The 13,363-nt window shown below is 42.1% G+C and overlaps 1 protein-coding gene across 3 annotated transcripts in view; it reads right to left on the bottom strand.

Annotated features, from left to right (window-relative positions):
- TMEM40 (transmembrane protein 40) overlaps positions 1-12,911 on the bottom strand; it is a 34,555-nt gene extending 21,644 nt beyond the window's left edge. The window contains exons 1-3 of one of the 3 annotated variants that reach the window (XM_081957703.1): positions 12,691-12,911; positions 3,184-3,239; positions 1,256-1,348 (exon numbers count right to left, since the gene is read on the bottom strand). In XM_081957703.1, coding sequence (XP_081813829.1) covers positions 1,256-1,348; positions 3,184-3,232 — 142 coding nt within the window. In that variant the 5' untranslated portion in view covers positions 3,233-3,239; positions 12,691-12,911. Of the gene's footprint in view, positions 1-1,255; positions 1,349-3,183; positions 3,262-4,625; positions 4,721-12,690 lie in introns of those variants that run through there. The other 2 variants (XM_081957702.1, XM_081957701.1) reach the window with 2 other exon arrangements.
- Positions 12,912-13,363: the final 452 nt, after the last annotated feature.

Here is a 13,363-nt window from a genome sequence, read left to right as displayed (position 1 = left end):
CCGAGACATACACAAGGACAGTTGCACTGTCCTGTGGTGGTCATGTGATCACCATGTGTAATTTCCCCAGCTGGCTTCCGACAAGCAAAGTCAAGGGTGGAAACCAAATTTGTTTTAACAATTGCATGATTCACTTAACACCTACAGTGGTTTACTTAACAACGGTTAAGGCAAACGGTTGTAAAATAAGCACAACTCAATTAACAACTGTCTCATGTAGCAATGGAGATTCTGGCCTCAACTGTGGTCATAAGTTAAGGAATACCTCTATTTTCACATACACAAATTCTCTCTGCATAAATGATTGGCACCTAGTTTTCGACAAGCAACTGGCCTGAAAAGGAACAGACTGTTTTTTTTCTGTGGTTAATCACAGCAGGAAACCAGCAGCCACAATTTATTGCTCAAAAGGGGAGAATCCACTGTTGCTTTTGCCATCTTCCCAGGCTTGTTGCTCCTGACTTTTGATATGGAGTGGAAGGAATTTAAACTTAATTTAAATTTAAATTTTAACTTAGACTTAAACTTAGACTCCAAATGATACTACTGAAAAATTGCTGTGTTCCAACTGCAAGGAGCTGTTTGTTGATTTGATACGATGAGGAAGGAAGTTTGTGTCACTTTTCTCTGCCCTCGAACAACCCTGTCCTCTGGGAAAGGCAGAAAGAGAGTTGAACATGAGTTTGAATGAGTCTATTCCCTTGTATCTCCCCCACCCTCCAAAACATGCTCTGAAATCTGTGAGCTAAGAATGCCCATTAACTCCCTGAGGCCTCGCTCCTGGTAAACAAATGGAGCAGTTAAATTTTATCGCTGGAGGTTTTTAAGAGGAGACTGGACAGACATTTTTCTGGAACAGTATAAGGCCATAATGGCGAACCGATGGCATATGTGCCACAGGTAGCACACAGAGCCTTCTCTGCAGGCACACAAGCCATTGCCCCAGCTGAGCTCCACTGTGCATGTGCATGCCTCCCATCGGCCAGCTGGTTTTGGGGTCTCTGCCATGCATGGGGGGGTTGTGTGCACATGTATGGGGAGTGGAGGGAGTGCAGAGGGGTCACACATGCATGCATGGGGGCACACATGGGGAGTTGCGCATACATTGGATTATGGGTACATGTGCGCGCCTTTGGCATGGAGTGACAAAAAGGTTAGCCATCACTGGTATCCTGCCTGAAGTCTCCTGCCTGAGCAAGGGGTTAGGCTAAAAGATCTCTAAGGTCCCTTCCATCATGGTTATTCTGTATTTTACCTTGTTGTGGACTCTCTGTTAACTCCCCCAAAGAACTTGCATCCTCATTTTCTTCTTGCATTTCTGCTTTTTTATTCTGTTTTGGTTTCCTGCCTTTGAAATGATGAAAGGAAAAAAAATATATATTTAAGAATTTACTTATCATAAAGCAAGGTGTGTGGTTTTACATACCTGCAACAGCTGCTAGCAACAGGCTTAACCAAATGTTAACATTGGTCTGATTTCTTGCTAAGGTTGACTATTTTTTTCCAGGATTTTACACTTTGAATGACATAGGACAGCGATGGCGAACCTTTTTTGGCTCGCGTGCCGTAAGTGGGTGGAGCGCAGGGTTGTGTGCAGGCGTGCCACACCCATAATGCAATGTGCGACCCCCCCCAGTGCACATTCACGCACTACAGGTGCCAACCCCCCATTTTTTCATGCTTTTTTCGCCCTCCTCAGGCTCCAGAGGCTTTATAGGAACATGGGGAGGGCGAAAACAGCCCCCCCCCAAAGCTCTCTGAAGGCTTCAGGGACCTTCAGGATGCTTCCCTGAAGCCTCCGGAGCAGTCAAAATGACCCTCCAAGCAAACAGGAAGTCCATTCCTGAACTTCCGGTTTGCCCATAGGGATGGTTTTTTTGCACTCCGGAGGCTTCGGTGAAGCTCATGAGGGCCTCCGCGGGGGGAGGGGCCTCTTTTCGCCCACTGGAGCCTCTGGAGCCTGGGGAGGGTGAAAAATGGCTTTAAAAAAGGGTGAACTCAGCTGGCCAGCGCACGCATGCACGCTGGCCAGCTGACAGGTCAGTGCCTCATGTGCCCTGACAAATGGGTCCGCGTGCCACCTGTGGCACGCGTGCCATAGGTTCGCCATCACTGACATAGGATATCCTTAAGCAATGGGTGCACAACCTTCCTCAGACCATAGATGAAGAAGGCAATTTTATAATGTTAATAAGGAAATGCAATTCATATGAATTGGGGGTGGGTTCCCGCTTCTGTTATTACTGGTTTGCTCAGGGAAGCGTTTCGCATGCTTGCTTTACGCACATATACTCTTGATGCACACTACGCGCGCATGCGCAGTAGTAAAAAAAATGGCTTCTGCAGATGCACAGAAGCAAAAAACAAGATGGTGGAGTCTATGGTGCCGCCATCTTGTTCAGGGATGTGGCCGGCCAAGTTACTACCTACTCAGCGAAGCCAGTCTGAACCGGTAGGAACCCACCTCTGATGTGAATGTACTTTACCATTGTCTTCCTTTGTTACATTGAAATTATACTTTTGGAAGGGTTCTGGGTATTGGACTCAAGGCTTTGGGCCTTAGGCTGTACTCCCCCCAAAAAAAATTGACTACAAAAATCAAAAGCCACTCTGTAATTTTTAGAATCTACAAAAATGGACATCAATGTAATAAAACTACAGGAAACACAGCCATTGCTTTCACACATTTACTGTGCAAAATCCACGCATGACTGAACTTGCTTATACTTAGATTGTACCTGCAGATTTGTAATACTGCTGACATCCCTAAACACAAAAGTAATTTTTCCTGTCACTATTTCATTCATTTAAAAGTTGACCTGTCCAGAGAGTGATTTACATCCAAATATTTACACCCAAATCAGGAATATCTAAATCTAGACTTCCAGTGGGCTGTCCAGCTATTATCACAGCAACCCGACTCAAACTATAGTTTAAAATAGCCTTCCCTTCCAAATGCTTCTGCAAAAGATAATGCAAGAAACTAAATGGGTGTGTGCTTTTTGGAAGTGTTCATTTTAGCAAAACTCGGTATATAAAGTCTGCCTACTATCTGGCCTGCCTATCTTTGTACGAATATTTAAGGAATGTGTGTAATTGCACCGGTGGAGAGTTAATTAAAAAAACAAACAGTTCTATTTGTTCCCAAACCAGTTTCTAATAATTCTGCACTGCTTGTGTTACCTTTCTGTTTTGGTTTTTGAGATGAAGCTACAGAATCTGAAGTATCCATTGTTGTGCTATAAAAAGAGAAAGAGAGTTTACAAAATAACTTAAGTCCTTCCGTTCTTTTTCATTCCCATTAACAGCAACACAGGACAATAATCTTGCATTTGATTTTTTTTTTAAGGCCAAGAATTCTCTTCTGTTCTTTAGTGCTACATGAAGCTATTCTGAAATATTGATTAGGGATTTGGATTGCATGTCCCCTTATGTTAAGGATTTAAGACTATTTTGACTTCTTTTTTCTTATACTGAAAGCCCTTGACTTATAACAGTTTATTTAATGACCATTCAAAGTTACAATGGCACTGAAAAAAGTGAGTTATGACCTTTTTCACACTTACGACCATTGCAATAGCCCCATAGTCCCATGGCCAAAATTCAGATGCTTGACAATTGACTCATATTTATAACGGTTGCAATGTCCCAGGCTCATGTGATCCCTTTTGAGACCTTCTGACAAGCAAAGTCAATGGGGGAGTCAGGCTCACTTAACAACCGTATTACTAATTTAACAACTGCAGTGATTCACTTCATAACTGTGGCATGAAAAGTCATAAAATGGGGCAAAATTCACTTAAATATTTCACTTAGCAACAAAAACGTTGGGCTCAATTGTGGTTGTAAGTTGAGGACTACCTGTATAATTGCTTTTGTAAGGAGAAAACCAATGGGCTATCAAATGAAGACTACAGTCCTGCTTATCTGGGAACAAGATCCAATTAAATCAGGAAAGTTTATACTGAGTACAAATGTATTAGAATTGTTTGAGCAGGTCTGAACTGAAAATGCTTTTAGACATCCTTCGGACAGTCCCACCAAAGAACTCGGTTCATGAGATTATCCATAACTAATGCATTAGATTTTTGTTTTCAAATGATCTGTTTTCATCCTACCAAGTGACATGGAATATTTATTGTGCAAAATAAGTTGTGTGTGAATCTATTTAATTATAGAGGTGCAGTGTTTTCAAGCGAAAAACTGTGATCATGAAGCAAAAACTTCTGAAAGAAAATCTGCAATAGCTGAATAACCAAATTAACCAGTAATGTTATTGTGTAAATTCTCTTACGTTATGGGAAAAATCTATTGGCTTTGCTGTTTAAAGGCAAACTCTTAAACGCTATATATGAAAGACATATAAAAGAGCTAGTGAATAATCCTTGTTGGAGCTATAAGATGTGGGTGTGTATCTTTCTGTGTCAGAGTATCAATCATAGAGCAAATATGGGGTGCGGTGGGTGGGGTGCAGCAAGTCACAACCAAATTATAGATGTTGGGAGATATGTTGTTCCAGGCCACCTGATTCCTAACTATGAGTCCCAACACTTGATCTCTGACGCAGGCCACATGGAAGTGACTATGGATTGAGATTGAAAAGAAAACAATTGTTACACTTTCACCTTTCTGTCAAGAGAAATGGTGGCCTTTAAAAAAAAAAGTTTTCAGTTATAGTTAGCTTGGATCTACTCGCTTCTTTTCTGTTCTTTGAAGGCAGTTGTTCCTGATTAAGAAAAAAAAACAAATTTTCAGAGCCAGGTCTTACTTAATAGTGTCAATGCTCACCTTTGACCAGAGGATTTTAGGCAGGGGTGAAATTCAGCAGGTTCTGGAGAACCGGTAGCGGAAATTTTGAGGAGTTTGGAGAACTGGCAAATACCACCTCTGGCTGGCCCCAGAGTGGGGTGGGAATGGAGATTTTGCAATATCCTTCCCCCAGGAGTGGGAAGGGAATGGGGATTTTGCAGTATCCTTCTCCTGCCACACCCACCAAGCCACGCCCACAGAACCGATAGTAAAAAAAAAAAATTTCACCCCAATTTAAGTCTAGATCTTAGGCACCTTTCCAGGGTGCAGAAAGATGCTAATTCCTAAGGAAAGAACCAGAAGCAGATTTGTAACAAGCTGGGACCATTTTTATCTTTTAAAACATTTCTAACACATTTGATTAATTTTTTAGTAGCTTTCTCTCTACTCCTGCGTGAGGGACTATCATACAGTATCAGAAATCAGTTGGAACAGCCATTGCGAACTTGACATTCTTCAGATGTGCTGGGATTCAAGTCTTCTATAGTGGGATTCAGCTGAAAGGACAGACCTTAACAGACCAATTACAGGAACGAAAGGAAAGGCTGAAATCCCCTGCCGTTGTTCACCAGTTATAATTCAGAACTGAGGACAAGCACACAATTAAACACACAAGGCAATTTCTCTTCACATTTATACTGATAATCATTTATAAAAATAATAAAAGTGGGATGAAGAAAGAAAGAAAGAAAGAAAGAAAGAAAGAAAGAAAAGAAAAGAAAAGAAAAGAAAAGAAAAGAAAAGAAAGATGGAGTCTCAAGAGGTCTGATTACATAGACAATAATCTGTTGGCTCCATCATGGTGCTAACAGAGATACAGTATTTTTTGGAGTATAAGACGCACCTTCCCCCCCCCAAAAAAAGAGGGTGAAAATGTGGGGGCATCTTATACATTGAATACAGCATTTTTGACCACCCAAAACCCTGCCCCTTTTGCAAAAATGGCCATGCATAGCTTTTAGAAGGCTTCCAGAGTGCTCATGGGGGCTGGGGAGGGCAAAAATGAGCAAAAAACAGGCCATTTTTTGCTCATTATCGGCCCCCAGCCACCAGGAGCATTCTATAAGCCTCCTAAAGGCTACGCATGCCCTTCTTTGACAAAAAATGGGCCCGTTTCCATGAAAAATGGGCCGTTTTGGGAGGTCCGCCGAGTGCAAAACCTTTAAAAAAAATTTGCATCTCATACTCTGAAAAATACGGTATAGTCTGAAGTGAAAAATTTCTGTCTCAGAGGCTATTTTGCCATAAGTGTCTTAAGGTGTCTTGTAGCAATCATTAGTGGTGCAATCTGAAATCTTCCCCTGTTTTTCTTATTTAGGGTCGGTTTAATTCTAGAAGATTCTTTATACCACTACTGGGGAAATACCCAAAGTGGTTCTTTTAACCTGCTGAAGATACCAATAGTGGGATCTGGATTGCAGTGCATGCACTGTACCAATGAGCATCAGTTCTTTCAAAGAAGCTATCTACCAGTGGTGCGTTCCAGATCCCGTTGCAACCGGTATGCTGCAATGGGGCCCAACGTCCACCACATGAATGCACGCAGCACACACAACAGCACGCGAATGCATACTTACTGCCTGTGACACTCCAGCTGCTTAGCGGAGCATTATGCAGGCGGCGTACGCTCCATGTATGTGTGCAAAAGCCCCGATCGGCTCAAATAGTGATAAGGAGAGCAGGCGGGCGGACCCTCCGGAGCACCGTACCAGAATGGTACATGGTGCTCCCAGCAGGCACCGGTACACCCATACCAGGGCATACTGTTCATATCCCACCACTGCTATCTGCCAACAATACCACTGTCTCCAATGCACTAAAATAAGGATTGCCTTAAGCTGAAGATGGTTCTGGATGACCTATCTATACAGTGTTACTGGCATTGTTACCTTATGCCTTAGACTTTGGAGTTTTTTCGACTTTTCAGCCCATAATCTTTCTTTCTTGTTTCAACTCCTACCCTCAAACGACGCTATAGAGCACTGCACACCAAGACAACTAGACACAAGAACAGTTTTTTCCCGAATGCCATCACACTGCTAAACAAATAATTCCCTCACCACTGAGGGAAACCATTCACTAAGGCTGCATTACTATTACTATTAGTGTTCTCATAGTTCCTATCACCCATCTCCTCCCACTTATGACTACAGGACTGTAACTGTGTTGCTTGTATCCTTACGATTTATACTGATATTGTTTCCTGATTGCTTATTTGTACCCTATAACTATTATTAGGTGTTGTACCTTGTGATTCTTAATGAATATATCTTGTCCTTTTATGTACATGAGAGCATATGCACCAAAGACAAATTCGTTGTGTGTCCAATCACACTTGGCCAATAAAGAATTCTATTCTATTTTTCTCCCTCCCTTCCTCCGGGGATGTATTTGAAGGTAAAATTGAAACGGTTGAAGTGTTGTGCCCAATGCACTTGTTTAGGTGACAGCTTACATGGGGTCTTCGACTCTTCTAAATTTTTATGATCAGTCCATACTTCAAAATGGTGTTTCGCTCCCTCTAGGAAGTGTCGCCAGGTCATCAAAGCCCATCTGACAGCAAAAGCTTCCTTTTCCCTTATGGCCCATCTCCTTTCTGTCTCTGTAAGCTTACGTGAAGTGTAAGCACACGGTTGCAATTTACCATCGATGTTTATTTGAAGTAATACTGCCCCTACCACCACATCACTGGCATCAGCTTGTACCACGAATGGCGCATACATATCAGGGTGTTTCAAAACTGGTTCTGCTGCAAAGAGCCGTTTTAATTTCTCAAAAACAGCTTGACACTCCATATTCCAGTTCAAAGGCTTGTCCGGCCTAGGTTTGGTTTCTCCCTTTGATTTTAGGAGATTTGTAATGGGCAGTGCAATGCTAGCGAACAAGGGAATAAATTGACGATAAAAATTTGCAAATCCCAAAAAACTTTGCAATTGCTTGCGGGTGCACGGAGGTGCCCAATCAATGACAGCCTGGACTTTTGCTGGGTCCATCTCGATGCCTTTATGGGAGATGCGGTATCCTAGGTAATCAATCTTCTCCTGATGAAATTCACATTTAGATGTGCGTAATTTTGCGTAAAGTTCAGCAGCCCAGAATTTTTTGAGGACTGAGGGCACCAAAGTCATGTGTTCATTGCGTGTTTCCGTGTAGATAAGGATGTCATCAAGATAGACTAACGCACCCTTGTACAGGTGCTCATACAAAACTTCATTTATTAATTGCATGAAAACTGCTGGCGCCCCCTGCAATCCAAATGGGAGTACTCTGAATTGGAAGTATCCCAAAGGGCAGTTGAAAGCAGTTTTCCACTCATCTCCCTCTTTGATTCTGACTCTGTAGTACGCCTTCATTAGGTCCAACTTCATGAAAATCTTCCCTTTCCCCAAGTGAGCCAACATATCCTTCATGAGTGGCTGGAGGTATACATTTTCCACACAAATCCCATTAAGGTTTTTGTAATTAACGCATAAACGAAAGGAGCCATCTTTCTTTTATCTGAACAATACAGGTGTGGCCACTCATGGCCTAGCAGGTTGTATGAAACCCCTTTTTAAGTTTTTGTCAATGAACTTTCGTAATTCCTCCATTTCACATGGGGTCATCGAGTATATCTGGGGCTTAGGAAGTGTCTCCCCTGGGATGATTTCAATGCTGCAATCAGTGGCGCGGTGGGGGGGTAGTTTGTCGGAGGCCCTTTCACTGAAAACCTCCTTGAGGTCCCAATATTCTTTGGGGATTTTCTCTTCTCCTTTAATCTTTTCCTGCACTGCGGCAGCTAGGTTCGTTTCGGCATTGGCTATGTGGGACATTCTCCCCTTCCCCTCAGGGGGTTTAGCAGAACAAATGCGCAAACACCCTTTCCTCCAGTTCACATAAGGGTTCCATTTCCATAGCCACGGTAATCTCAGTATGAGGGGCCGATCCATTCCAGGTGCCACGATGAAACTCAAGGTTTCTTGATGATCCCCCATCCACATTTCTTTTGGTTCAGTTACAAAATGGGCAGGGGCACCCGCAGTGATTGACCCATCCAACTGGCAAAAGGCAATGGGTACTTTCAAAGTGCTCAGTCTTAAACCCATTTTCTCCACTGCATCTGGGCTGATAACACAGTGCATCCATAGTCTAAAAGGGCCAGCATCTTGCCTGGGCTCCAGTTGATGGCACTTTTAATTCTACTGGGATGGTCATGGGGCCTGATTGGGGACTCACCGAGTGGTCATCATCTGAATCATTTTCACTTTCTCCCGTGAAAGAGGAGGGTTTCCTTCTCCTCCTGACCTGGAGGAAGGACATCAGCATCTCCCACACCTTCCAGGGCAATGTCACAGCATCTCCCTAGCCACCAGCCAGGTTCCTCCCCACCAGCTGGGGTCAGTTGTGGGCCGTGTCTAGCGTAGCAACCTGGCTCCCAATGCCCCTCCTTTTCTGCTTTTGGTGCCTCCTCAGACCTCCCCTGCATATGCACAAACAGCTCACAGAACTCCTGTGTGTACTCAATCTCAGGCCTCCCCTCCTAGGTTAAGGGTATCATCCTGCTTTTCACCTTTTGATTTAGGAGAGAGTCATCAAAATGTTTCCTCAGGGCAGTCACAAACCCCTTGTAATCCCTCAGCAGGGGGGAATCATCATTATGCAAGGCTATCACCCAGGCAGCCGCTTTGCCTCCCAAAGCCATAGCAACACTTCTCACTTTGGCAACTTCCAATGAGAAAACTTCCCCATACTCTTGCATGTAATCCCAAACTTGCAGTAAAAAGAACCCCAGTTCTTTGGGATCTTCTCCATAGTTCACTCCAAGTGGAGGAATCTGAGGCATTTGGTGCCTTTGGGGTTTCCCCCCCCTTCTTGGGGGAGCTCATACTGCTGCTGCTGTGGCCCCTCCCTCTTGCTCATCTCTGGTAGCTGGTCCCAGGGACGTTTCAGGGCTAACCAGGTCTTCTGCTCCCCCCTCCGCCTGCTTGGCTAATCCACTCTCCCTTTCAATGAGACTTACACAGACGCACCATCGTTCCCAAGCCTCCTGAAGAAGGTGTAAAGCATGGGTCATCATGAGATCCTCTCTTTCAGCTGCCTGCCAGTCATCCTCTGGTTTTTGGCTGGTTGTGACCCTTGCCATTCTCTTCTCCTGCTTGTTGCAGAGGTTAGACATTTGGTTGCTCCCCGCACTGAAGTTTGTAACTCCGGGAAGGGTGCGAAGTGAGATCTTGCTTAATGTCAGGCATGCCTCCTTCAATATCCAAGAAAGAAAAACCTCAACTCCATTTTAATAGAGATAAAGTACGTTTACTAGTTATGAAGTGAAAGCAGCAAAAAAGGAAAGCAAGATCTGAGCCAGAGAGGCGGAAACATATACATATCAAACGTTTACCCAGCACCCTCCCCACAATTCCCCAACCAGTGTCCAATATGCAACTCCCTAAGATGTCATGTGGGGCGCATCTTCAAATAGCCTCATCAAGTTGGTATGCGAAATGGTTGGCCTTGACCAAATTCAAACATCAGCCACCAGCATGCGCAGAAGATGGTGAGGACAAGACTCTTCCAGTACAATATCATTCCCTTCCCCACTACCATGTCCCCCCCCCGTTCCTATGGCAGCCGATAGCAAGCAAGCGTAGCAAAACAGCCATAAGTGAGCAAGCCTGAATACCTAGATTAATACATTCATCCGTTTCATATAATATTATTCACTACATCTGGCTGAAGCGAAATATTGTTTTCCAAAGGTCTCTAGCACAACTAGCATATGGCAAATCAGGAATCACTTTTTAAAAATAATCTGTCCACACTTTAAAAGTGATAACTCTTTAAAAATGATTAATCATCTTTTAAATAATAAATCTGGCCACATTTTAAAAATGATAATTATTTTTAAAATGATTAATCTATCTTTAGGATAAGCGACGTAATAGTTCCTGCTGTTGATTTACTGACCCTTTTCTTAAGACATTGATGCAACATAATAAATTGACTTAAATTTGCTGATAACTGCTAAATTTGTGTTGCAAGGAAAGAGAGATGCACACAGTATATTTCTGGACCAGTGATATTTAAAAATGTGGGAAAACTTTGTCTGAAAAATTGACACAACTAGCATTAAAAACTAAGTATCAAAGTAGGCCACTAATTGTATGAAATATTAACAAACTTTTTGTAATGCATTACAAATGATCAAATACTTTTCCAAGTAAAAATATTGAATAAATATTTTTTTATTTTTTATAGTTTCCTTGAGAGAAGATGTACATACAATCCTTTCAAATTTTGGGTTGTCTATTTTTATGTTCCTTGTCCAATATTTATAATTTTCTCTTTGAAATTCTATTTCTTTTAAGGGGCAGGCCCCCTTCCGGGTCATGGGCCCGACCATTGTGCGCATGTGCGCTTCCTTTTCAGTGCCGAAAATGTTCACCATCACTGCCCTAGACTGGTCACTCAGCTGCCCGTTTACTCCTTGGCAGCTAATTGAGAGAGCTGAGTGCTATTGCCAGCCCCTTGTAGGTAACAAGTTGCTTAATTTGATTACTTACATATCAGGATCCGAAGGCTACAAAATGCTTTATCAGCTACTGATCTATTTATTTCCGGGGCACAGGGGTATTCTCACCAGGAGACTATGAGTTCTAGTCCTATCTTAGACAAAGCTATCTAGGTGACTTTGGACCAGACATTCTCATTCTACCCTGGGAAGAAGGTCAAGGGCAAATCACTTCCATACAATCTTGCCAAGAAAACTGCAAAGACTTGTCTACAGTGACTGAAAGGCGCACCCACACACGCCCACACACACCCACAAAAATCCAATAATTTTTTTCCTACTTTTTTCCTCTTATTGTGTCAGTTTAATTTAATTGATTTGGCTTTAACCCAATTTGGTTGACCAGAAAATATATAATAAGGAAACAGAAATGAGATAAACCATAGGTTTTATGGGAGATGCTGTGTCAGAACAGGGATCAAATTAGCTGATATCTGATGCAAAGGATGCTAGAATGCCGCCTTCACTTTTGCTTTGAAATGGTTACTACCTTCTAAAGCAGTGGTTCTCAACCTGTGGGTCGGGACCCCCTTGGTCTTAGTAACCGAGACACCAATTTTATTGTTGGGGGTCACCACAACACGAGGAACTGTATTATAGGGTTGCGGCATTGGGAAGGTTGAGAACCACTGTCCTAAAGATTTGAGTCTCATCTACCTTGCAGCTTTATACCACTTTTGGCTTTGATTGGCTGGGTTTGTAATTTAATAAACAACAGTTTGCTTAATCATGGGTCACAGTGAGAGATTCTTTACTTAAATACGATATACTGAATAACATTCAAGTTAGCTAGATTTAGACCCAGTAAATATGCTACAACACATTAGCCATGATTTATATGTTACAATGGCTGGGTTCACACACAACACACTAAACCAAAAGTAAATAAATGTGGCAGATGAATCTGGCCACTGCCTTTGATTTTTTGCTGGAAGCCTTGAAAATTTATCTTTGTGTGAGGAGGCAAAATGAGATGTTAAAAAAGCATAATTTATTTCCTTCCAGAACCACAAGTCCTATTGATTGGAAACAATTTTAAATAGCTTTAAAACCTGATAAAACATGGAAAGTGGAGACTTTCCAGCTATGCTGTTCTCCCTTACATAGACTGTGAAAAATCAGCACAACAGATTTCCATTATAACTTAGTTTCCTTTCCCTGAGATCAAAGCAGATGAATTTGGAACTTTTCTTAATTTAACAGGAGTCACATAACAGAAGAAGACATTAGGCAGATCACCTTTACTGAAGACAAAGGTAGATACAGTGGCATAGTATTTAACAAGGAAAACCAAAAGTTTTAATCAGGTTAGATAGATCTCAAAAGAAAATACTTACCAATAAAAAAACTTAGGCTTGTATCAGGGGACCATTCAAATATTCAGAACCAAATAAAAGTTTGTTTAAAATAGTAACACAGAAGACTAATAAACTCCCAGAAGAAACATCCCTTAAGCAAATCTTTCTGGTCTGATTAGTTATACTCCTCTCCCTCTAGAGTCTATTTAACCGGATATAGTTGTTACTCATAGGGTTTTTTTACGAATTGCAAAAGCTGCATGCTAATAGGCTCATGTTAATTTTATTTAAATTTAACTGTTGCATAATAATCTGGTGTTACAGTCATGCAATGTGATTCTTTCCTGCTTATGTTAAATGTTGCTCCAGAAGAGAATAATGTCTTACTGAATAGCTGAACTTCTGAAATTTTCTTATTGAGAACCTCAATCTTTCTGATTCTTCTAATGTCCAAAATTTAACATACCAAGAATATATTTGCCATCTGCTTAAAATTATCCTTAGACCAAATGACTATAGGGGAGGGGAACTATGGCCCTTATGGACTTCAACTCCCAGAATTCCTGAGCCAGCTTAGGAATGCTGGGAGTTGAAGTCCACAAGTCATAAAGGGCCATAGTTTCCTACCTCTGCTATAGAACATTTAAAAGTGCATTTATTTGAGAGTACAGATACCATGTTGGTGAACAGGTAGAAGATGACCACCCCAAAT

Source organism: Natrix helvetica (assembly GCF_964273705.1).
Source record: "Natrix helvetica genome assembly, chromosome: 1".
NCBI lineage: Eukaryota > Metazoa > Chordata > Lepidosauria > Squamata > Natricidae > Natrix > Natrix helvetica.
Note: the sequence above shows the minus strand (reverse complement) of the source record. Positions and strands in the feature narration are given on the sequence as shown.